Source organism: Lonchura striata, chromosome 4, assembly GCF_050655825.1.
Source record: "Lonchura striata isolate lonStrDom1 chromosome 4, ASM5065582v1, whole genome shotgun sequence".
Taxonomy (NCBI): domain Eukaryota; kingdom Metazoa; phylum Chordata; class Aves; order Passeriformes; family Estrildidae; genus Lonchura; species Lonchura striata.
This window is the reverse complement of record NC_140706.1, coordinates 4,293,512-4,320,414: the sequence shown is the minus strand read 5'-3', so window position 1 is coordinate 4,320,414 and position 26,903 is coordinate 4,293,512. Positions and strand designations below refer to the sequence as shown.

The 26,903-nt window shown below is 37.9% G+C and overlaps 1 protein-coding gene across 3 annotated transcripts in view; it reads right to left on the bottom strand.

Annotated features, from left to right (window-relative positions):
- The window catches only part of CTNNA2 (catenin alpha 2), a 475,172-nt gene that overhangs the window by 50,067 nt on the left and 398,202 nt on the right, over positions 1-26,903 (bottom strand). For all 3 annotated transcript variants that reach the window (XM_021535749.4, XM_085578480.1, XM_021535753.4), the window contains exons 10-12: positions 12,030-12,122; positions 11,595-11,751; positions 8,462-8,662 (exon numbers count right to left, since the gene is read on the bottom strand). In XM_021535749.4, the coding sequence (XP_021391424.1) occupies positions 8,462-8,662; positions 11,595-11,751; positions 12,030-12,122 (451 nt within the window). The remainder of the gene's footprint in view (positions 1-8,461; positions 8,663-11,594; positions 11,752-12,029; positions 12,123-26,903) is intronic.

The window sequence follows — 26,903 nt, the reverse complement described above, 5'->3', positions numbered from 1 at the left end:
TGCTTCCATGAGACAATCACACCTACCCTACTTTAAAGACTCAGGTTCAGCTGGATAAAATTCTGATTTTCCTCTGCCCAGTGAACAGAGAGGGAGGTGTTTGGCTTAGACCAGAGGTCTGCTTTAGAAAACCAAGTTTAGGCACAAATTAACCCCATTTGTGCACCAAATCCTGGCACACTTCTGGCTCTGAATCAGCCTCTGAAACGGAAGGATTCCCAGGTGTTTCATCTTTGGGGCATTGTTCTGGCCAGAAGACAATTTTTGAAAAGCACCAGCAGAGCTATTTCTTAGAGTTTCATTTTGAAAAGAGAAGCACATCCTTGACTCTTTTTAGAACCCAAGGATTTGGATCCAAGGGAAGCACCCTTCTCAAAGACCAGGGGTTGTTCCCTAGAGCCAGACTGTCCTCAGACAAATCAGATATTTGAGCAGCAGAGAAGTGATTGCTCTCCTGCACCCAGCTGTGCCCTCTGGCTGGCCCTCATACCTCTGTATTTGTTTAAGCATTTGTATCCATCCTTAAGAAAAACGATTTTCCCTATGCCATGTTGATAGAGACACATAATTTAAGGGCCAATCACCTTATCTATGTAGCCCTTAAATGGCTTTAAAAATCTGGTCAGTTGTGGGTAAGATTATTTAAGAATGAAAGGTTTGGACTATTACACTGCAAAAAGTTTCAGGATCTCTGAAAATGTCTGTGCTTCTCCTGAACATCATAGTTGTTTGTGTCACATAGATCAAGAAAATTATCTAGAATGACATTAAGGAGTGTAAAATTAAAGTTATCAGGGGAGGCTAAAAAGAAAAAAATATGAATGATCCATTACACTACAAAAAATAAATGCTCTTTTAGAAGAAAGCTCAGCCGTTATCCAGATTTAAGAGGTTACAGCTTAAAAATTTCAGGGCTCGGGATGAAATTTCTTCTGTTGGTTTTTGTGTTTGGGTGGCTTGTTTTTTGTCTTCTTTTTGTTTTGTTTTATTTTTTAAAAATTTACTTAACTGAAGAAAGAATACAGTCTACTGGGAAGTTCAAGTATTTAAAAGATCATCCTTAATGGATATCTGACATCCTCTGTCAAAGACAGCACAGTTTCTCTGTTTTGTTTGACAGATGAATAAGGAATGAAATATGATACCATATTCAGCTCAAAGTGTTTGTCAAAGTCTGTTTCTAAAAGAACTCTACATTCTTTTTCAGAAGATTCTAAATACTTCACAGAAAGTTTTTAAGTCCTGGTTTCATATCATAAAATTCACATTTCAGTCATGACTATGATATTGCTAATTGAAAAGAAAAAGCTTTATAAAAGTCTACTGAAACATTACATAACATATCTTACAATCACAGAAATGTTTGAGTTGGAAAAGATTCCTTCCAACCATTCCCCCAGCACTGCCAAGGCCACCAGCGACCCCTGTCCCCAAGTGCCACATCCACATGGCTTTAAAATCCCTCCAGGGATGGAGACTCCAAACTGCCCTGGGCAGCTGTGCCAGGGCTGGACAACTCTTTGGTTGAAGAAAACTTTCCCAAATATCCAATCTAAAGTCATTCCCTCTCCTCCTGTCCCTGTTCCCTGGAGCAGAGCCCGACCCCCCGGCTGTCCCCTCCTGTCAGGAGCTCTGCAGAGCCACAAGGTCCCTCCTGATCCCCCTTTTCTCCATCCTGAGCCCCTTCCCAGCTCCCTCAGCCTCTCCTGGGGCTCCAGACCATTCCCCAGCTCTGTTTGGGGTATCAAACTCTCTTGGTCTAACACTGATGAAATGGTTAAAAGTCAGCTGTAAAATAATGAATATCAGCTGTATGTCAGCTGAAAAATAATGAGATCCTGTAGCAGTTTGCAGTGAACACAAGACTTTCAGGAAGAATCAGCCTTCACTGCCAAACACTGATTTAGCCAAGGCCCATAAAAACAAAGTTCTCAGGCTTCCTTGAATTTATGGCCAAGTCCTGATCCTTTGGCTGTGCTAAGTCTTCTGTGTCAAGACTGTGTTAAGTTTTCTGGCACTTCCCAGAAGGCTCCAACTTTATCTATGGGTTTATGCAACCCAGCAGATTGTCGTGGGAATGGAAGAAATGGATTTGTTGATGTGCAGCCCAGGTGAGATGGACATTTCAGAAATCAATGACATTTCTGGAGTTGTGGTACCATGTGTTGGGAGACAGGGACACACACACCAGAGGGAAAATCTCACCTTCAAACTTTGTCCTGACTGAACTGCCATTGACAGAAAGATAAATGTCAGGGCAGAAGCCAGGTAAATGCTGTTTGCATCCTGGCCAGCACAGGAGGACACTAATTAAGGACAGGTCCATCTCAAATTGGACAGAGGAGGAGAACAGATGTCAGCTGCAGGGACATTTGTGCCTCACTCTCCCCTCTACCTGTGCAAGACTGACTACACACAGTGAGCACCCCCAAAATACTATTCCTGCTAAACAGAACACCCTTCAAGTCAATATTTCAAATGAAAGCCAACTCTCCAGAAAATTCCCCCAAGAAAGCAGTCTCATGCTGTTGGACACCAAGTAGGTTATGTAAAAAGCAAACCACCCTTCCTGGCTTAGCTAGAAGTTTGTGTATATCAATATGTAGGTGTGTGTAGGCAAGGGGATGCAAGGAATACCAGTGCTTTAATTTTAAAACATTATTGGACAATTCACACTTGTATTCACAAAATATTCTGTTGGAGTTGGTGGATGGATATCGACTCCATTTCTCTGCCTATATTTTTTAGACCTGGTAAATTCCTTCCTACTTCCAACACCACCCTCCTAATTAAAAAAAAAAAAAAGGCTTTTAAGAGCACAAAATGTTTTTGAGAACAGATTTGAACAGTGACTAAATAATACTGGTTTATGAAAATGGGCACTTCTATTATATTAACTCACTCTTCATTATACATGATGTCTGGCACATCCAAAATAGATAACCCTGTGGTTTTTTAAACTCTCACTGAGTTAATTCACAGCTAAACCTTGAATTTTCTTTGATTACATAATCATTTTCTTGACCTTCTTCCATTTCGGGAAGATCTTTAGGTTGTGGAGAACAATGTGGAAATATCTCCTTGGGGTTATTCAGGGAATATCCTCCTATAAGCAGAGCCTAACACCTTCAGCATCCATGTGAAGCTGCTGAGCATGGAAAAAAATATGATTTCTCAGCTGCCCATTTCAATGTCACTGTTTTTCTGAAACAGTGAATTTGCTCAGAACCTTTCTGTCCATGCAGATAATATAGATTTAATTGTTCTATTTACCTAGAGAAATAAACTAAAAATATCTTTTAGTCTTGTCTTTCTCTCCCGACCAGCCCAAACAGCATTTTCCTTATGGCAAATTTTGTTGCTGCCTATTCACCTGTTAATGAATGCATCATACACCAACCATGGTGCATTTCAGCTTTGAGCTACAGTGGTGATTTATTAATCTCTTATGTCTCATTTAATTGCTTTATAATGAATTTTAAATGATTTCTTAGAGCATTCCTCTATATATTGATCAGAGTTTCTCTGGTTAAAAATTCTTTGGATCAAATCAAGCAGTAGTGGAAGCTGTTTCTTTCGTAAAATACTTTTTTTTAATGATGCATTACTTTTTTTTTGTTGTTGTTGTTGACACCTTGACCTTTGGATTTCAGTTTAGCAAAACTTTAAAGAAAATGCTACAGTACTTTGCAGAATAAAAATCATAATTTGATCAGAACTCCTGGATAAATGATCTCATGTACTCAGGATGATGGTACCCATAAGTTTTACTATAACTGCCTGAACTCCCATAAAACATGAATTTAACATCATTTATTTTTTAAATAGGATCCATTTAACATCTTTGAGCTCTCCCTCAGATTCAATATGGGGTTTTTTTTTGCTTACAACTATGCTTAAATTCATCTTCTTGCTTCTACATTTTGTTTCCCTTCATATCCCTGCTGAAAAATCCATCTTTCCCACATTTTAGTATTAGCTTTGATAACATCATTGAGCTGCCTTTTGCTAGTGATAAATATCTTTAAAATTTGCCCTACTCACACTGATAAAACTCTCACAGGCTTATTGCTGAATTGCCAGTAGTGCTGATTTTCAACTTCAGTCCATTCTGATAAAGACAAAATAAAACAAATTGTGTCAAAAGAGAAGTCGGAGCGACCTACTTAAAACCAGTGAGTTACAAAGATACTGGGATATTTTTAAAACATGCTAAAAGCTGAAACTCAAATTTCTGGTGTGAATCAGACGATTTCAAATTTCCAGTGTCCTTCACAGGAGTAATCAAAGTAGTTTGGAACTTGCTGTTCCAGGATGGATTCCAGACAGCCCAGTGAAAAAAAAAAAAAAAAAAAACAAAACAAAAAAAAAAAAATTGGGAAATTCTTTCAGCCTTTCCCAGGCAGTTCTGGTCCTACTTGTTCTGCTCTTATCCCTTTCATTTCCCATTCATTCCCTAATTTTTATCAGAACTCTGCAAAGTCTACTGCAGTTTTCCCAGCCTAAATCCAAACCTCTTGACCTTTAAAGAATGCCACAGCTTTTTCTCCTTCCTGAACCTCAAAAATCTTGGAAAATAGGACCTGGCCTCATTGCCTGTTCCTTGATTTCTTTCTTGGGACAATTATTTTCATCTGTTTAGAAGCACAGGCTTCTTGCCTTCAATTTTTACAGCTTTGGAAGTAACTGTTGAGTTCAGCCTCCTCCTCGGTGAAGGCAATGGGAAACTCTCAGCTGGCCTTGGTCACTCTGGGCACTGAGCAGGATGAGGGACCTCAATATTCAAACAGCAATTCTGCTCTATTTGCTCTTATTTCCTTCCCTTTCCTTTTGCCTTTATCCTTGCTTTAACTTTTTCTTTCTTCTCTTTTCCTTTCCACCCTTTTAGTTTCCCTTCCTATTGACAACTTGTAACATGATGATTTCACAGCTTTCTACAAATCTGAATACCAATATAACACTTAACAGAGGTACCCTAAAATAACTCAACCAACCAAACAAACAAACAAAAAAAACCCCATAAAGAAACAATCAAAAACCACCAATCAAAAAAAAACAACTAATCAACAACAAAAAAAAAAAATTGAACCTTGAAGCTCTGGTTTACTCCTGCATGAGTAACATCCACCAAAATCAATGATTTTGGTGTTTGTTCCCAGCAAGCCCCATTGACTCTGTGGTTTTATAGGTTTCATCTTGGATTTATAAGAAAATGAGCAAGCAAGAGCTAAATTTTTGTGATGGTTTTTAAAGGAAAATTAAAGTTCTCTATTTTAAAAGGACTTTAACCAGTCTGTCACTCCCTAAAACTGCTGCCAGAGAAATTAATCCAGATTTCATCAAGCACTTAGCTTTAAAGGCTGTTTGTTAGACAAGCACAGGCAAGAAAGCACTGAAACAATAAAAACCCCACCCCATATATTCCAATGGCTGTAAATTAAAACAACAAACAAATAAAATTTGGAGGTGAGACTGGTTATTGAAGCAATCTTTGCAGTTTCCCTTTCTTGGAAACTATCAACATAATTTTCATGAGAGATTCATTTCCCCCCCCTCCCCATAAAAAAAAAAAAAAAAACAAAACCCAACAAAACAAAACCATTAGCAAGGTGCTTGTCTTTCCAAAACACTGTATCCATATTTCTCCACTGTTGATCCAACCCAGTACTCACAGACCACAGTGAAATGTCTGGAAAAAAAGGCTCAAGAGAGGTTTTACTTTTCTGAGTTGACAATTAAAAACAAATAATTATAAGAGAACAGTAATCTGCTTTTTTTCATTTTCATCATCACTTAACTCATTTTTTTCCAGCTTCCAAAAGCATTTAATTTAAAATTAAATTAAGGTCAGTTAAAAAAAAAAAAAAGGAAGGAATAAAGATGAAAACAGTGAGATGTCCACAGACATTTTGATGTGCACATGTGTGGGTGGAACCTGAATCCAAATCAATCCAAATCAATCACTGCCATCATTCCTGAGCGCTCGATAAAATCTGGGCAGGAACTCGAGGTGAGGAACTGAAAGAACATTGAAATAAATGCATGGATTCACAGGTACCCAGATCATGGAGTCTCTGAGGTTGGAAAATACCTCTTGGACCATCGAGTCCAACCATTTCCCCAGCACCACTGTGTTCACTGTACCCTCTTCCCAAGTGCCACATCCACGGAGTTTTTGAACACTTCCAAGGATGGTGATTCCAAAATGGCACAAGGGGACTAAATTCCATTTTAACCACTTTATTTTAAGGTGATGAAATGAATCAGTTAATTTTACTTCTTTTAATCATACAGAAATCATAATCAATGCCTTTGTAAATGGCCTGAAAAGCTGCAGATAGAAATTGTGCTCTAATATTAATGATCTACATTCACAACTGGAAGAAATTGTTTAAGCTTCATCAGCTTCATTGGATTTGAGCCCACTCTGTCCCCGAACTACTGCTACACAATTTGTACATTATATAAAGTTTTTAATACTGTAAACATAATATTTTATTTCTTAAATATTCACAAGTTTATTTACACTTTATAGAATAAAAAAATTAGTAAAAACTTTGACTTGGAGGAACAGGGACTTGTTCTTAACTATTGAATCCCAACATCAACACATTGAGGTTGTCAAGATGCACTCAGTCTACAGTTCATAGCATTTAGATATAGTTCAAGTTATGTCAAAAAGTGAATTAAATATGGTGCATATTATTTGCATATATAATGACACCTTATACCTGCCATTGAAATATTTTTAATAAGAAAATTTATATAATTTGGGTCATAAATTTTAGCTAAATATAAAGCTCGAAGATACATTTTGTTTTGTTTAATAAAGAAAATTTAATGGTAGGAAGAATTCTTCAAAGTCCGTCCTCAACCAAAAGACAACTTTAACAGAAGAGTGCAACAAAATATTTTACCATGTCAAACTGGCAAGATTATTTTCCTTCTGTGAATTCATAAAACCAGCTCATAAACTTTTAAAAAGAAGCTAAATTTACAGTACTTATTCCACTGATCTTTTGTTGGGTAGTAAAAATCAGCTGACATTAAGCTGGGGGCTACAATACCACAAGTAATATTTAATCATCCCCAAATCAGTTTTTTAGCTTATTTTGTTGATTCCTCTTCTCAAAGTGAACACAGAGACTGCACAGCTAGAAATTTTTGCTTTTCTATCTCACAGGGCAATTCCTGGGCTTTTGGTCCAAAAGTCACATTTGATGTGTCCCGAACTGGTGCAACTTTCATTTGTTCCTTCTAAAATAATCTTGATGATTTTAACCTCAGATGAAGAAGTGCAATGAGGCAGGGGAGGATCAGCTCAGACAGTTCCAGACACCCACAATTCGTGCACCTCTATCCTCCCAGGGCACCTGATCACTGTGTGGAGACCCAGCCTTTGAAGTCAATGAAATTTGGAGCATGATTCACCCAAAACCACCCAAAGCCACTTTCAGATGAGAGCACTTGGCAGCACTGCCTGCACTGAATTCCTGAGAGTGCTGATATAAAGGGCCTTAAAATGACCAGCAGAGACTTAATCAACTACACTGAGATGAATCCAATCCCTGCTCTGGCAAGGAAAAAGAGATTGGAAAAAAAAAAGAATATTTCTTCTCACTCTATCAATCTTGCAGACTTTTCTATTTTTATATAATCTATGTATTTTTATACAACCTAGCAGACTTTTATATTTTTTCAATCAGGTGGTGCATTTTCTATTGCTTACATGTATTTTTCAATGAAAAGTTGTTTTGTTTAGCAACACTTCAGTCATCAACAAGTACATTCAGACCAAATAGTAATGTTCGCAGTGATTTTCTAGAGATGTATAATACATAATCAATCAACTCCGAAGAATAGTCTGTGTATTATTTATTCAAATCATAGAAACTTTGATGTAGTGGCCTAGTCTTGATGTGTTACTGCATTTCTTCTCTTATATGGCTCCTGTCAGTGTGACTTCTGCAACAGCACTGAGTAGAAAATAAAAAACATACTCACAGCCATGAATTTATTTGTTTGTGTCTTATTTTCAAGAACAGATTTGCCTCGGAGTTATGGAACTCAGAGAATCAAGTGCAAGTTTTAAATTACTAAATAAGAGTACTTCAATGTCGCTGTCGAGGCAGGATGGGAATGAGAAGACTCACTCAGAAGGTTGCTGAAAGTAAAACTCTGCTTTATTCAAAATACACTGCTCTTTCATACAGAGCTTTGTGAGGACCAACTCCATTGGTCCTGAAGTGAAAACAACCCACAGCATTGGTGCAGAGTGCTTGATGCACAGTGATAGAACTTAACTATTAACAATATGAACAACAAGAGAGATAAATAATTATTTACATTCTTTCCCAGCTCTTTCCCAGGCTTCTGCCTGGCTATAAACTCCCCGTTTCTCTCTTTGACTGAATCTGAGACCCACACTTCAACAATTCTTTCAGCATTTCAGCAAACTCACCAGTTTCAGAGAGCAGCTTGGTAGCTTCCAGCACCTTCTCGGTGTAAACCCCGGTCTCGTAGTTCTCCATCTCTGCGTTGATGATGTGGATGACTCGGGCTGCGCGGCCCCGGATGGCACCCGCGGTCCTGTCCAGCGTGTCCACATCCCCCTCTTGCAGGGCAATCACACACTTGTTCACATCTTCCAGGATGTGGTTTTCTGGAATTCAGGTTAAAAATACAGCTCCTTCAGCTTCACTCTTCCTCACAGCAAAGCTTGCTCATTTGGGAAAATGTCAGGATATTAAAAAATTGGTATCTACCTTTATCCAGGCTGCAAAACAAAAGCCCTGCTGTGATATTGGCACATAACAGCAAAAATCTGTGTGATATTTATCTTTAGTAGGACTGGGCTACATCATCTTACCTCTGCTGTAATTCCCTGAAAACCAGTCACATTAATTTCCATCATCACACTGAATTTTATCAAAATGAAACTGTAATTAAAATGAATGCAAAAGGTAAAACAGGCAAATAATTTGTAGATTCTCTAATAAACAGTTGACCAATTTTCTGAAGGTGAATTTATACTCTCCCATAAATGTTTATTACATTTGGTTCATTTTTGCCTAAGTAAGACAGAGAAAAAAAGAAATAAATCACATTGAAAAGACAACAGCAAATGGCCTTTGTAGATAGCAAAAAACCTGGGCATGAGCAGTTCATCTCCCTCACTCCATCTATGCCAGAGAATAAGCTGGAAATTTCTAGTAACACACCCTTATAATTATGTGTGACTTTGCATAATCTGAAGCAAGAGATGACAACAGGGATTCTGCTCAGAGGGGGTGATATCAAGCACCTAATTGGATTCTTGGGAGATGCAGTGTTATTTTTCTTGTTCTGGATCAGGCCATTTACTCTCATAGGCTGCAGTATCAGAATTTATGTAGTATTCTCACACACAAATTATGTGAAAGCATGAAGAAGACTTTGACTAGGTCAGGCATTATTCTCTGTAGTCAGAGTCAAAAATAATTTTAGCAAGACCATGACTGAATTTCATATTTGACCAAACACAGTGACTCTAAACAGCAACTTGATTTTCTGCTAGAGACACCTCTGAACTGAAAAGGAAATGCTGTTCTTTGTCGTAGTACTAAAACAAAATTAATCAGTTCACCAACTGTTTTTTGTTAATTATCCTTTGCCACTAAAATGAATGATTCACTAATCTTCACAGTTAAAAATTCCGATGTTAGATCATTTGAGGGTTTCAGAAATGTTTTACATGATGTCAAATTTTACACTGCAACAACTTTGTATGGAAATTGAAAGTCCCCTGAGCTGTGAATCTGAGCAACTTGCAAGGAAAAATTCTTTGTTTAAAACACTCCCTACTCAGAATGAAAATGAAGTGCTTTGTTAAAATTTGTCTTTGCTGTTCCATTTCACCATCACCAATTGGCTTTTACCATAGCACAAACAAATTTTGTCTAACAAGAGGCTATATATGAATTTGGACAATGCATTTGGAATATGAAATAAAATCTTGAAGTTATGGTCACCTTTCTTCTGGTAGCCACCATATTATTAAAACATACCAACAAATGTGACAGTCAATATGCAGAGAAGAAGATGTCATTTCAGGAGGTACATTTGACCAGATAGTGGCATTTTGAATGCTTCAGTGGTTTAACATCCAAAAATAAAAATACTCCGTGTAAGCTGAGGCTTACAAGCTTTACAGCAAGAGCAACAGGCTTTCTGTTTCCTCATGTTTAACAGGGATATTCATGCAAAGAATTAGGAAAAAGGAAAATACAAAATACAAAATACAAAATACAAAAATAATACTTCTCAGCTGCCTTGGAAAGTTTGGATCTAAGTCAAAATTCTGTTTGAAGGAATTAAGATTTGAGAAAAAGAAATGAAAAAGCCCATCATCCATTTAAATTACTTCTGGTTTATGGACACAAGCTCCTGGAGTAAGCAAAGTCCTCAAACAAAGAAGAAAATGGCCACTGAGGCAGATTTCCAACTCTGGCACATGGACTGGGATTTGCAGTTTACAACCTGGTCATCCCTTTCTCTTAGAACTAGTTCTGCCACAAAGTGTTTGTCAGCTTCAAATCTGAAATAAAAATCAATATTCTGAAGTACCCTACTATTCAGAGAGCTCATTTTCATTTTTTGCAATAGTTTGCAGGAAACACTTGCAGGGCTGTTGAACAGAGGAGTGTAATTAAGTAAACCAAATCACTTCCCTGTTAATAAGGGTAGCAGGATACAATCAAACAAGATAAAGAGGGCAAAAAAAGAAAAGAAAGGATTTTTTTTAAAGGATAAGTATTTTTTCTTTCAATATTTTTTTTTTCTCATAAACTTTTTAAAAAAAAAATTTAGGCAATACCAAGGAAAATAATGTAGAATGAAACATAACATTTTGGCCAGACTGTCTCATGAAGTTTGGCTCTTCTGAGATATTCGAGTAAGCAAAGCCCTCTTGGCACACTCTGTGTCCTTACTCACAACAATAAAATTCACCCTCCTAAGCAAAATAGGAAAATGAATTTTCTGCAGCAAAAATTAACCCACCATGCACCAGCATTGCAAATACAGCATTCACTGGCTATCATCAAATTATAACAACAGACTCTGCCACAAGCTGGAGCACTTTACCAGGAGGATGGAGAAAAGACTGTGCTCCAGGGTCAGTGTCCTTCTCTTCTCCATCCCTTCTTTATCCTCCCAACCCAAACCATCCCATGATTCTGTAAAGTCCACCTTTCCTCTTGCCCACAACTGCACACAGAGTCCAACAATTTCTACAAATACTTTCAGCCTGTAATAGGTCTGAAACACATTTTTAGAAGGTGGACAAAATCCTACTTTGTGCCTGAGTTGGAACAAAGCTTCTCTAGGAATAGAAGCACAAATATGTGCTATTTTCTGGGAGGTGAAGAGCACACCATTGCTACCAGGGATTAATTAACACAGCGTGGTTGGTCCTACTGAGTACAGAAGATCAGCATTCTAATACAGACAGACTAATGGATTCATGATGCTTTAGTAATTATAGCTTTTATCTGCTCTGACCCAATACTTTAATTTAGGAGTATATTTTTGAAAAAGTCTCTTGACCCCAGTACCTGAAACAGAGAGGAAATCATCCACTGAAGTGATGTCGTCGACAGCCTCGGTGAGAACTCGCACCTGTTTCTCCCACTGGTCCTTAAACACATCCATGTTGTCCTGGGCTACTTTGCTCTGGGGTCTGGCAGCCAATGTGAGTGCAGCATTAATTACCTGTTAGTCAAAGCCATTTGTTAGAGGAGGAGTGGTAATTTTTTATTTTTTAATTTTTTTTTTTTTGTAATGGAAAGAGCAAATAGAGTATAGACTGTGCTAAAAATACAGGATACAACCCACTTGATATGAAGGGTCTCAAGATATGGATGCATTTGTCACAGTTCATGGAAATCAGACAACAATCTCATGAAAAAGACAAGGCTATGCTGTTCTTCTAATGCTTTTAAGTGCTAATAAGACTTCTCAAGTACTTTTTGGCAGGGATCTTCACTCACCTGTGGGCACAGGCTATCAATCTGTGTGGCTGCCATACGGACTAACTTCACACCTTCCTCATTATTGGAGATTGAACAGGCCAGATTTGCAACCTGCAATGAAATCATGAAACCATCAGGATGAGAATGAAGTTTTAAGCAAGTGAGGCATTTCACACCTTTCTCTGGTCTTATTAAGCTTTGCCTGAAATGAAAGAGTTTTCTACAAGAGGAATAATACATCTTCTGTGATGGTGAACAGAAACCAATGTAGATTATTTCCTTACTAGCAAACTGAACTACCCATCTTCTTTAGATTTTTCTCAGAATCTTCCTTCACTGTCAAATGTTTCATATCCTCTTCTATAGCTTGAAAATTAGCTGCTGAGAAGTCATATAGGGAATGCAAAACATCCAGACATTTATCCGTACATTTTCTCTTCTCAGTTTCCTTTTCCTCTTATGAACTATATCCATTATTAATACAGGCTCATCCATATACTCTGAGCTTGGCCAAAGGAAGGGTTTTTGATGTCCTAACACACAGAATCACACTGTTCAACCCATAATCAAAACTGATACTGGGCAGTTATATATATCTCTCAAATATCTTCATTGTTTTTGATTATTTTGTGCATATTAAAATAATTTTAATTTTCAGGTGAATTTCTTTATTTCTATGTGTTTGTCTGCCCCAGAGGAAGATATCCATTAGTAACAGTAAAGTAACTTAGAGATGTGAAATAACTGTTGAAACCTTGTTCTGTAATATATATCTGAAGATCTCATTCGAAGATCTTTAAATCCACATTTACTTGCCCTGGCACAGCTTTGGGAAGTCTGAGCCTCTAAGACTGAAGGCTATTTGGAGAAGATAAAGACTTGGAGAGATATCTGAATGAGATCTAGAAATCAGACCACATCTCCAGACACAGCAGAGCTGCATCTCTGTGGCTTGGATTCAAGTGAAGGAGCATGTTCTCCCAGCTCAGACAGCTCTTCCAAAAAACCCATTCCCAAAAGCTTTGTGCCAGCTTCATGAATTTTCCAAACAGCAATTCATACCCCAGTGCACACTATGATATTTAAATCACTAAGGTACATTTTGGGATGGGGGAAATACAGGATACTTTTTAATCATCCAAAATCACGGCTCTTTATTAAAATCTTCATTAAAACAAGCTTATAAAGTTTTAAATATGCTTCCTTGATATTATTCACTGTGCCTGAAGGCATAGCTATCAGTTGGAAATTATTCATGAATTAGTTCAAATGCCCCCATCTTCCCAATTTTCCTCCAGTCTCCCCTTGTGGTATTAATCTGTTCTCATCTGCAGTGCACATCCCTGCCTTAGCCCTGATCCATCTGTTCTGCATAGAACCTATTTCACTTCCAGTTCTGCGCAGCGTGGCTTGCATAAATCAGAGTGCCAAAGCCCAGGCAAGAAAAGAACCCAAGGCTTCAAAGAGTCTTGCAGGCATTTCCTAGTCAAGATTTTATCATGATGTTGTGATTTTTGTTTTCATTTCATGATGAGACAAATGAGTTGGTCTGTTTGTTAACAGCCTTACAGCCCTCATGTCAAAAACATTCGCCTGAGATGACATCTTCCAATTAATTTACCATTTTCTGTAGTCACTTCTTTGCACACATCAAACAAAACCCTTTCATCTTCAACAGAAACAACAGCTAAGCAGGATAATATTTAGAATTCATTAACAGGAGTGGAAATTACAGACTTTAAAAACTAGTAAATGATATTAAGTTTAGCAAGAGCCACCTTCCTGTATTGGAACTAAGTAGCTTTTAAGACTGCCCTTAAATTTTGTGATTAACACGATGGGAATTTGTCCCAAGGCTTCAGATGTAACATTTGCTTTTTTTGCAGATAGAAATATGTGACTGAAGGGACTGGGTGTCATGAAAAGGCCATCAAACTATAAAGCAGGTCTTTGAGTTTCTCTGGAAGGGAACAATGCAGATATAATCAGCAAAATTAAAACTTAACCATTCTCTGTGTCTGTTAATTAGTCTTTAAGTAGAATCTGATGAGATAATATTTGGATGTTGCAAAGTGCCCTGTTTTTCTGAGAAGGATACAGACACAACCAGGGAAATATTTTTTCCTTTTTTTATAAAATAGAGTCCAGCACATTGTTTTGGGTGTTGCTATCAACACAAGAGTACAAATGTAATTATTGCTACATTAAATATATATCAGAGAGCATTACAGTTTTCTCTTTAAAAGAAATAATGCTACACATCATGTATAACCCTAAATTTAATATTTCAAACCTTACATAAATACGGCCCTGTATCATCAGCAGTCAGGCAGCAATACTATTCCACAATGCAGCAGGGAGTGTGCCAGCCTGCACCACAGCAAGATCTGATTATGTCAAATAAACATAGAGATAAGCAAATTCCACAATGGCAGAAGCAATCTGGATAAAAGTGAATTCAGCACTACAAACCTATGACTTTACCCAAAACTTAGTTTTTAAAAGATGGCAAGAAACAGCCTGTACTTGCTGAAGCCTGAGTTTCAGTGGATAAGCATGGACTTGTTAAATAACACAAGCTTTAGGGGCACTCAATCACCAAATACCTCACTTCTTAATTACTTTGATTGACTTTGTTATCAAATACACAGTCAAGTCACCATCACTTAATATTCTTGCCACAGCAAGGTCCACATGCATGCTCTTACTTGATAGAAACCACAAGGTAATTCCCCCTGCTTGTTTATTGTAAATTCAGCAACTTCAGCTATTTTTCCTACCCAAAACTATTAATAAAAAAAATTAATATACAATTTCATCCCACTTAGCTATCTGGATGAGGTGCCAAACTGATGCCTTTGGACAATGGATTAAAAAAAGGAGGGCCCTTCCAGGAGCTGTTCCTGCTTGACTCATCCTCTAGACGTGTCTGGTTTATTACAGCTGCCCCTGGAGATTGTTGAAAAAGGTTTTAGTGAAATAAAAGGTGTTTTACTGGTGCATTATAGCTTGTTTGGAGTGGATGTATTTAATAGAACATGTTTTGTGAAGAACACAGACACTTTTGAGGGTGGGAATTTCCTTGATGTGCCACTCCTGGGCTGGATGGAGCAGACAGCTTGGAAAGGAAAATAAAAAGGCTGTGTATTAGTGCAGCTGCCAATTTACCAGAACTTTGATTTGAAGCCTTTGCCTTTGCACTTCAAATGCTCAGTCTCCACCAAAGCATTGAAGGGGAAGTTTCCTGAGAGGCTATGTAAGCAACCAGGTAGTTAATTTATTTGTCTTTTTTTTTTTTTTTTCCCCACTATTTACTAAGTTCCTTCAGAACACTGAACTCGATGAGTGCCTAAACAGAATTTAAGATTGTATTGAGATCAATGTGAACTGTCTGAAGAGTATTTATATCAAGAAACACATTTTAAATACCAAAATCAATGAACTGTGAATCATTCTCAAAAATACGTGGAGAAATTAATAACAGCGAAACTGCTGTGTAGATTAACATTATAGTCCAAAATTTCAGGTCTGCTAAGCTGCTCTTTTACCATCAAAACAATTGCTGAACACCTTAAACCTGTCCTGCAAGAGCATGGAGAGGTAATGAGCAGGAAGATAAACATTCAGCTCCAGTGATGCTGTATTTTTCTGTAATCACCAAATCCACTGAAGCAATCTTAGAACTGAGGATGTGGAAAAGCAGGAACCAACTCCTCCATATGAATTTCCATCAGTGGCACCGACAGCCCAAGATGCATTTCTGCCCCTTGCCAGTATCTGTCTTTAATCATGCAAGGAGTTCCATTAGTTTCATTTATTTAAAATACGTACAGGACCAGTTCCTATAAAATTTGTCTGCTTTTTTGCTTTTTTTTTTTTTTTCTTTTTTTTTTTTTTTTTTTTTTTTGTATTTCAGCCTCAGCTTCTGGCTGGATAGCAGATTGGGGCGGGGAACGACGCTATTTCGAATGCAAATTTTTATTATTCTTTGTGGTGGCCTTAGGATGTGAAAATTTTATTTCTGCCACAAAATTGCACTCCAAACTACAAAAGCAATCAAGGATCTTTCATATCAATTTACTTCATTTTTACACTGATTAAAATCAGGTGTAGCTACCTTTTATTGTGGTTTTAAATGAGACTACTTCCATTTTTTACTTGAGCCCTTTCTATTATTAAAGGTAACTATGACTATCAAGATGTATTGTGCTCTTCTGCCTACCAAAATCCACTGTCTTCTGCTTCAAAATTAAATTCAAAGATTTAACATGGCAATTTGGAATTCAGCCTAAGTGGAAAAGTCCAAAAGAAAAATCTATTGCTTAGACCAAAAATGTAAAAAAAGGGAGTGGTATAAGCTGCAGCAAAAGAGCAACAGCAACAAAAACTGCAGAATATCCTATTTTTTAATATTTTCCTTTTATTCTTTTTTTCTCACCATAAATTGCTTAGAAGAAATGACACTGCAAAGGCTCTGCTCAGCTTCCCCAATCATTTAACTATTCAAAGGCAGAAAATGTAATCTATTTCCATCTTAGTTTCTTAGTTTTCCATATTTTTTTGTAAATATGTGATTTATTCTTAAATAGTTTTATTCGCATTTTTCTATTTATGTAATTTATGCTTCCACTGAAATTAACTTGTGGAAGTAATAGGAAGAAAAAAAATTGCCAGAAATTATTCTTGATTTAGGAAAATGCAGACTAATTTACACAAACTCAATGGTAAATTCATATGTCTACACCACACATTTGAGAAGCTGAAACTTTTGAGTGCTTCAGCTTGACTTGAAGGTGGTTTAAGTCAGAGACTTCTGCAGCACTCACAGGGGACTAAAGCCAAGCAAATAATCAATTACCATGTTCAGCTGATGAGATGTAACTTGCTGAGCTGTGGTATCTCAACTATTTGTAATTATTTATCCATTCACTTAGTGATTTCTCCAGATATTGCTTCAATCTCTGAATCCTTAAAAATTCTGACATATATTAATGTTGGTACTGCTGTAGGCAGCCCAGTGATATTCATGGAGCCACAAATAAGAGACTTTTTTCTAAACGAGAGCAGAGTTGAAGCCAGGTTACCCAAGATCTTTAACTTATTTATCCTCGCTGCACTCACTCAAGCATTCTATTATGAGCAAAACTCTATTTATCACTGGACAGGATGTTTTTGCACATACACAAACAAGTGCCAAAAAAAATCAAAATGTCACTGAGAGTACACATTGCAGCAGATTCCTGTTCCTCGTCATGCTCTGCAGTGCCAGCTTGTACTGCCATGAAAATATGAGACTGTGGCTTCTCCCTCCCAGCCTATCCCATATGGCATGGGGGGAACCTCATACTGGATAATATGGACAATTTTCCCTCATTTATGTTAACCAGCCATTTCTCTAAATAAGAGATGGATCTTTAAGTTCAGCTGTACATATATTTCACATCTATTAAATAAACTAACTGCATGCAAAGCAGTAAAATAAGGCATTTCTTTTATAATTTAATAATGACATGAATTGCCAAGTTTGATGTTTGCCTTGAAAATTTCTAGCACCAAATCCTGAACATATTTAACATGGACTGGTAAGATATTTACAATATTTATCTAAGGAGATTGGTACCAGCAGGATGTTAGAAAGCTACAGAGCACATCAAGCACAACAGTTGAATGTTTTATTTCATGTCTTATATGCTGCCCACTGAACCTATGAAAACTTCTTTTCACTCTCAAAAGGTCAACAGCATTTTTTCTCGTACTTACTACAGGAATGAGGCTTTTCCACTCACTCCAACTCCCTTCAGACTTGCTCTGTATCAGATTTAGTTGGAAGAGCTTTAAAAGATTTCTGCTTTTGGTAATGTTCCAAGTACCTCAGACTTCAATAAGTTCTGCAGGTCTTCGGCTGAGATTTTTGAAGGAAACCTAAGAGCCTTGGAAGCCCCATGTGTACAGAAAGCTCAACTCTAAATGAAAAGATCCTAATTTTAGACTATTTGAATAAAATGTTGTTAAATAATTCTTAAACGCCTTCATTTTCCAGGACCATTCTGGTACATGCCACAGTTATGGTCTATAGGATGGAATAAAAGGGAGATCAAAAATGAAGTACCTTGAAAACTCCTTCCACTTAACTATTTTCATAACTGAAAAGAAGCCAACATTGGCTCATGTTCAATTATAGAGCTGCCAGTGAAGAACAGAAGAAAAAGGTACCATATTATGTTTGATCTTTTACTTTTAATATCAGACAATAATAATGATTTCAGATATAAATTTTAAAAATTTGTAGAAGTAAATACCATCTTTTATTTCCTTTCTCTTCATCTATGGAATTTGATAATAAAACTCTGTCTTCCTGAAACAGGGCAAGTTTTTACACCACATTGATGAGCCTCGACTGTGATAAATGTGCCTGATTGCAAATTCCTTAAACTCTAAAGGCCTCCTAGGAGAGCAGAACAATCTCTGATTTTGAACCATCTTTCCAGGTCATTGTGATTTCTCAGCAGGATCATCCCAAGAATTCTCTATAGAAAACAGGAGAAAGTAAATTGATTAACGAAAAATGCAGGTGATTGTCTCAGGGCATTTCTCCAACTTAAACCTGAGAAAAATAATTCTGGAAATTACTTCCATTTCAGTTTTTCTTTACTTTCATTTGTAAAATTATTCAAGCAATGCTGTTGGACACTTGCAGTGGACACTGCCCAGAACTCTCAGCTGCATTCTCAGCTGGAACCAATGGGCCTGACAGCAACTGCCCCAGCTCCCACCTGCAGATCCAACCTCACCATTAAAAATCCAGGCCCACTGTCTGTCCAGGTCTGTCAGGAATTCTCTGTCCCACTGAATCACCAAATAGCTTGAAATTCAGGGACTTTAAAAGATTGGTTTGTGGGTGTTGATCCCCACAGCTGAAAGCAGTGGAAATGCTTTGTGCTGTGATTGAAAGCTCCCTTGGGAATTATGGATGATCCTCCCTTGTTTTCTTAAGGGTGGGTTTGTGAGCCATTCAGCTGGAATAGAACTAAATGATAGAAGCAGTGGGGAGCCCAGAGATGAGGGCAGCAGGAAAGGGGTTCTCTCCTGAGGTTCACTCCCCCAGGAGTTAAGAAGCAGAGAGAGGCACTCAGCTTCCTTCTTTCAATGATTTGCTCACTACCTTGACGTAATTTCCGATTTTTCTCTCTATTCGTGTGCACCCATTGCTGAAGAAATAAACAGCAAACAGCTGGAGTAAGCCAAGAAGAAGAGCAGGACTTAATTAAGATCAGATTTGTACTTTAACTGGCCTTGAGAAATCTAGCATTGCACTGATAGAACACAGCCAGTCTTTCCCCTGCTAGAAAGCAGCTTGTAAAGATGCAGGGGATCTGTTCCCTGTTGTTCATCTATCCAGGTGAATCATGGAGTAGACATCCTGCTCTAAACCATGCCACTCACATGACTGCTGAGTCTAGATAGTCTAGCCAAAAGTGATTAATTTCATTTACTGACTTTCTGACTTACAGATAAAAGTGCATTTTGCATCATATTGGTACACCTTTTTCTCCTTTCACAGAAACAAAGGTAAAATGCCCAACTACAAGAATCCCTTATGTAGAGGTCAGAGACCAGAAACCCATCTCAGTGCTTTTTCACCTCTGCTAGCAGGACTGGGTTACTTTTCTATTTAATCTGATAATAGGTAAAGGATTTCAGATGCTATTCCTCCATTACTGGTCTATTCACAGTGAAACACCAGCGAACAAAAAATGCAGAGGAACACAGCCAAAATGACAGCACTGTCTCTGAAATGTCAGAGACACATTGTCACACACAACAGAACCTTTCCCCAACAGTAACTCCTAAGTTCCAAAGTGTGCAAAATGACCAAAACCATTTCTTAGTCTGATATATCAACAAAACTCAGGAAGTTTTGTGTATTAATCCTTTCTGGTCAATTTGCAACCAAGGCCACTGCTACTAAAACTCATCATGAATTATGAGCAATGGATCCTGAAATATCCAAGGAGCAAGAGGGCAGCTGTTGTCCTATGGAAAGAAGATTTACAACACTGCAATGTGTGTGAGTCGACCCCATAAAGCAATTTTGACAACATACCCCTGGCAGTGTTGTAATTAATAAATATTAATAGCAAGTAGTTACCAAAGCAATCCATCTATCTAATAACAGTCCACTATTTTGGCAAACTGCTCAGTGACCCTGGGACATGGATACATGCCTGACTAGGCTGTGATAATTAAATGTTAGTTATATTATCAGAGAGCTGTATTTTGACAGCTGTTGAAGAAAAAGAGGGGACTGTGTTGGAACTCAGAAAAGTTCAAGACATTAACAGAAGCTCTGAAGGCATTACCAGCATGATATCAGACACCCCAGGGTATAAACAAAGCACAAATTATAATCACTGATCCCTAAAGAAACATAACTTGCAGGTTGGACAGAACCAACTTTATTTAGCTGACCAATGTGGATGGAGCTGAACTTGGCAGGGGATGCAAAGAACAATGAGGGCTTGTAGAGGTACATCAGCCAGAAAAGGAAGGTCACAGAAAGTGCATCCCCCCTGATAAGCAAGATTGGCAAACTGGCAACAGTTTGAACTGAAGAAATGGAGGTACCCAACAACTTTTTTGCCTCAGTGTTCAATAGCAACCTCTCTTCCCAAAGGAGGGGCTGGGGGAGCAAAGTCCCTCCTGCTGACAGAGGAATGAGGAATGAGGTTTGAGGCCAGCTGAGGAACTCAAACATGCACAAGTCCATGGCATCCAACAAGGTGCACCCCAGAGAGCTGAGGGAATTGCCTGATGCAGTTGCCAAACCCTCTCCATCATATCCACCCAGTCATGGCATTCAGGGCAAGTCCCAGGTGGCTGGAAAAAGACAACATTGCTCCCATCCTTAAAAAAGGGATGAAAGGAGGACCCTGGGAGCTGACCCTGTCAGCCTCAGCTCTGTGCCTGGGAAGATTCTGGAACAGATGCTCCTGGAAGCTCATGGAGAACAGGGAGGTGATTCAGGACAGGCAGCACAGCTTTGCCAGTGGCCAGCAGGCTGAGGGAGGTGCTTTCACCTCTCTGCCCTGCTCAGGTGAGACCACACCTGCAGAGCTCAGCACAAAGAAGATGTGGACCTGTTGGACTGAGTGCAGAGAGAGCCACAGAAACAATCAGGAGGTTGATTTCCTTCCCACCTAGGGGTGGGTGAAGACATTTCATTTGGAGTGGTATTTTAAAGGCTCGCAAAATCCCATTCAGAGAAAGACTGGTTTTACATTAACCCAATTTTTGTGCATGAATAGTTGATGAAATGTTTTTAAAATAATTCAGTGATGGCTCAACAGGAATGCAAAGCTAAGTCATCTGCCCAGAACCAGAATGTGTAGACAAGGCAACAGAACTGGATGTTCCTTTCCCATTCCTCCTGTCAGCTGTAACCCTGGCATGGAGAGAGCTCATATTGGCTCAAAACATCATTTCATTTACTTGTCTGCTTAGCAGCCCTGTTTTCTGCTAATAAATCACCTTTTCTCTCAGAAAAGTGATATTTATGCTAAGTATCCTTACAATATGAGTTTCTGACACCAAAAAACAAATATCCAGAGTGTTTTGCAGAAAAGCTGTATGTTGATATGAGGTATTTTCCAAGTCTTGTATCATACAAAACTCATCAATCCATTATTCCTGACTTTTTGTCCATCTTTTTTGTACGACCAGAAAAAATATTTTCTTAAATATAGTTCTTTACCGGCAGCTGCATTTATACCAGTAAGGTAAACAGAGACCTGAGCATCTACACACATTCATCCTCCTTTTTTCAACTACAAACATAATCCTAGGCAGAGTTCTACCCTGAATTATCTCTTCTATATTACACATGGTCTCTCTCATATCTATCAAAAAGATGTTGGCCATGAAGATGGCACTGAGAAATCCTGATGTGCTTTTAAAGATATGACAATGGGCTGAGAAAAACTGCTTTTATATTAAGGTTCCCCCCCATCTGAAATGGGGAATATATTAAAAAACAACCCCACAGTATTAATTATTCAATATGTTGGGACACATATCCTCAAATTATAATGTCTCCTAATTTAAGACTGCACTCGTAAGGGATTTTGCATAGAATTTTGGTTTTGTTATAGTAAACATGGAAATTTTCATCTTAGTTGTGAACTCAGTCATGTTTATTTGACTAAAAACTGTCTGAGCCAGTCTTACATTTTAGTCCCAGCTGTCACATGTTTGCAGTTATGTGTATGAAATCTGATCACCTTTGCAAAGGATCATTAGCTGAAAAACACCCAAAACCATTTCAACAAAACCCAGATTATTTATTGTGTATTACAGTGATGTTTTTGACTTTTTATGTGGCTCCTCAAGAAAAAAGTCATATGAATGCAGCTAACAACTAGTTTTTAATAATGTGATTTTATATCAAGAGCTCTTCATGTGACTTTCAGCATTAAAGAAAGAATGGAAACAAACATATTTAAGAAATAAATACTAACATCAAAATTCTAAACAGAACTGCAGATACCTTTAATTCACTGTGTTTTGATTTATACTCATCCTGGCATACAGAGATGACAATAATAAGTCAATTGTCTCTGCTGTTAGTTTTCATGGCAACAAGTTTGGGATTTTTGGAAATTGCCATTTGAAAGTCAAGGGCCAGTAGGTCCATGATGAAGCTGCAGAGAGTCTCTCCAGCAGCCCACCTTAGTAATTTTTTAAGCTTTTGATTAATTTAATTCAAAGAACAGAAAAGCCTCAGTGAAAATTAAATTCAAGGAAAAACTAAAATTTAAGGGAAATTAAATTTCAGTGAAAACAGACAATTGTTTTGAGGACACAAACCTTATTATCCTCCTAATGCCTCACTGAGGAAAGAGTTTAACTCATGGCCCACACTGGGGAATCCGAGTAGCTGAGAAATTTCTAAAAATCTGTGGGAAAAGCTTCACTCGGATCTGACGCTTGACCTCAAACTACAAATCTCTAAGAAATCTCTAAGATTCATCCTGTCTGGTGTTTACAGAGCTGCTTTTCTGAGAGAAGAAAATCCTCCTTCCTACAAAACCACAGCAAGAACTGCACACCTGAAGAACCTCTGAGTGGGAAGCAGGAGTTTGGGTACATGAGCACAGCCTTGGAGATGGAAGATGATTAAATCTGCTTCCACAGGGTCTCCTGACCATTGGGATAATCTGAAATTAACACTTTTAACATCAGCCTGGATGTCTGAAACCCTGCACTGGGCCAAGGAATAGCTCCAACACTTTGGCTTTAGGTTTCTGCAAGAACCTTTTAGTAAATCACCTTTAAAATTAGCTACAGGACAAGGAATGATGACAGTATGTTTCTCCACTGTGTTATTGGGAAGGTCATCACACTACAGGTCACAATTCAGTTTTCCAAGAACTGTTTTTAGATTAAATGATTTCTGAGATGTTAACCTGAAAAAGGAAAAAAAAAAAGTGAAGGAAAAAAAAAATAAAATGCAAAGACATATACAGTGAAATGAAGCATTATTAAGTCTTCTCTCATTCTGCTTTGGGAATTGATAATTTCGCTCAATAATATGTCCAGGTAAGGTGATGGATGCTACCTGTATTTATATTTTTTTAACCCACAGATTGCCCATCTGTGAAGCAGGTGGGGAGCAACCCTCTGTCCTTTTGGAGCAGGCAAATCAAGTTTATTTCAATGTTTGGAACACTGTGGCTAAGTCTGATGAATTTTTACAGGAGAGCAGATACCACGGAACATCGATGTCTCTGCACTGACATTAATATAACACTACCATGAGTTGTGGAAACTGGAGCTGAAAGGAAACCTGAGAGATGATGCTCCTGTCTGAAGGCAGGATCAGCTGCGCCTGAACCACTGCTGGCAGGTGTTTGTTTCACTTGGAGCCTGCACTGATAGCAGTTGTATGGATTTCTGTACATGGAACATTTAATTAGGGAAAACAAACAGCAGCAGTGTGTGATGGGGTCAGATTTACTGCACCAACTGCAAGGAGCCTGCACCAGTCTGTGCTCAGGGCCCATTCAAATGTATATTAAGAGACTGAGTAATGACAGCAACAGGAAAATAAAAAAATCTAACCCAATAAACACCTCTGCACATTTCTCCTTTGCAGACTCTCTATGAGCTAAACTAAGTCTGATCTGTTCAAATTTGTGAGTGAAGAGAACAAGGAAAAATCACATTTACCTACTGTCCAGAATATTTGCATCCATTAGGACTGTTTTTGCTTATAGTAAATTCACAGACCTTTAGAACCTTAAAAAAAACAAACAACAAACTACAAAACCCTTAAAGTGGGATATACCAAGAAGATACAACCAGTGGAGATGACATTTTAAGCTAAAAAAAGTTTTGACATCCCTTCATACTGTCTTTTTTGCATGAGCATTTCTGTGCTTGGAACATGACCCAAAGGATTTATCGGTTGAGTCTAAAAAATAACCTTTTAAATTAAATTGCCACACGTTCCCCAGGTTCCTACAATATCTTTATGCATTTGGAAGATCAAAGAAAAAATAAAACTAAAACATATCTTTGAAGGATTTTTCTTTCTCTCAGAGAACTTCTTTGTATCAGCAGAACAGGCGACATGCTGGTGCCTCTGATGTGTTTAATGTGTTATTGCTGTCTCCACTCAGATGTCTGTAATAGCTCAGACTCCCCAAACAATGCAAAAATAATGATAAAACTTCCATCACTACTCATGTTATTTAAAGTGGATTGCAGTCAACTCAATTATGAAAACCATTCCCTGTTCTTAGAGTGAGAAACAGCAATAGAAGCCCTGAACACATTAAAAAGTTAGCAAATTTTAAATATGAATTGTTTAAGTTATGTGTGTGGGAGCAATAGATAAAGGGGGGGTCAAGTGAAGCTACAAACAAACAATTCAGCACTTCCACAGTAAAGGTTCTATTCATTGTCTCACTCAATAATTCTCAACACAGACACAAACCCCATCCAGCCTCACACAAAACGATGGAGCCTCTTCTCTCAATCCATCCCCTGAGACAAAGCTGGAGATCTCAGCTCATGCAGAGCAGCAAATTTTAGTGATGCAGTGATTTACTCCAGCCCTGGCTCCTAGAACACACTCTGCTCTATGAATTGTAGCTTTGAAAAACAGAGGTAGAAATGAATTCCACAATCAATCCACCAACAATGCCAAGTGTTTCTGTGTTTTCACATCTCCATCTGAACAATGGCATTCCACAATGTTCGAGACACTCTATGTAGAAGTGTCTCTGTAGTGCCACTTCATGTATTGAAATGAATAATAAAATAGCATCTTCTAAATGTGACAACTGATCACCAAAGCTTTTCTTTCAGTGGCATGAACAAGGCATGATTTGCTGGCCAAACAGCATGTCACAGTCTATATAAAAAAATGTATATACCATTGCTACCAGAAACAATGAGTAATGTATTACAGAAATACATCAATCCTATATCCTTTTGTTCTTCTAACCCACAACTCTTTAATGGCTAATTTGTTATGTATTCACTGAACAGCCATCAGCATACATTTGCACTACCACAAACTGGAATTTATTCATCTAGCTGCACAGAGGGATTTGTTAGTTATTGGGGGTCAGTGAACACAGCTTTATAAACTGGTATTGAACAGGAAGGAACTGCATTAGAATGAAGCCAGAATAACAATAAGCCAGAGTCAGGTGAGTATTTTTTGCTTCAGCTCTTAAATAGACTTTTTTTCCCTACTGTCAGGAAGCTAATGATATATATCCATACATATATGTGTGTGTGTGTGCGTATTTAAAATCTTTGCTTTTTTTTTTCCCATTACTACTTTGTTTAGCTCTTTAAAGCCTTTGACAGCTGCTGTGCAACAGGGGCTCCTCCCTGTGACAACAGGTCCCAAAAGTGCTCCAACTTCTCACTGCTAAAAGCTTTAATCCTACTTTTTCCTCTATCTTTTTCCAAAAGTGTGTTTCTGATATATCGAATTATTGATTCTTTCTGTGTATTTTGTACTACAGGATCATCTGCCATAGGAGAATTAATCCTGATTTATGCTGGTGTGAGTGACAGGAGAAATTAGCTCAGTGGTTTTGGGGTAACAGCTGTTGAAAATGTTGATTTGTGTAAGCTCAAGGAAATCAATTCCATTTCTGAGGCAATGGAAAGAGAACTTACCTTAGGCAACTCCCATCTGAGAAACCACCTTTTCTGAGGGAATCACAGGCAAATTGTCTGCAGGATATTAACTGCTACTTACATTACACTGCAGTCTTAAGAAACTCATCAAGAAATGAGATAAAATCACCCAGAACTGTGTGGTGACACAAGAGTAATATTTGAAAAATATCACACCACATACACCAACAGTCACAAAGCTATTGAGGATTATTTAAATATTAAAATTTCAAACAAAAATATATTTTAGTTTATCAGTTGAGGTCAAAATTCCTAAATTTTTGTTTCCTAGCTGTCAAAATCCAGTATAAATAAAGGCAAATGCACTTTGCTGAGGATATTTGAACAGGACAGATGCTGAGTAAACACTGGTGTACTTAAGATCAGCATTACTCATTTCAGAAGTTCACAGAGGAACAGCTGATTTTCACATTCTGTTATTCCCAGTTTAGACAAGCATTCAATTTGAGAAGGGAGCACAGAGGTGATTTAAATTTAATACCTCGATCTCATTTCAAGAGAAAGGCTTAAACGCAAACACGGTCAAGTTGAAAGTCTTAATGTTCTACTTGAATTCACATGATTTATGGCAGGGGAAAAAAAAAAAAAAGAGCACTGCAGTGTTTCAACAGCCTGAGAAATGCTGGTTTCATCTACATGGGCTAGAGGAACCCAAAATTAAATCTATAGACACTC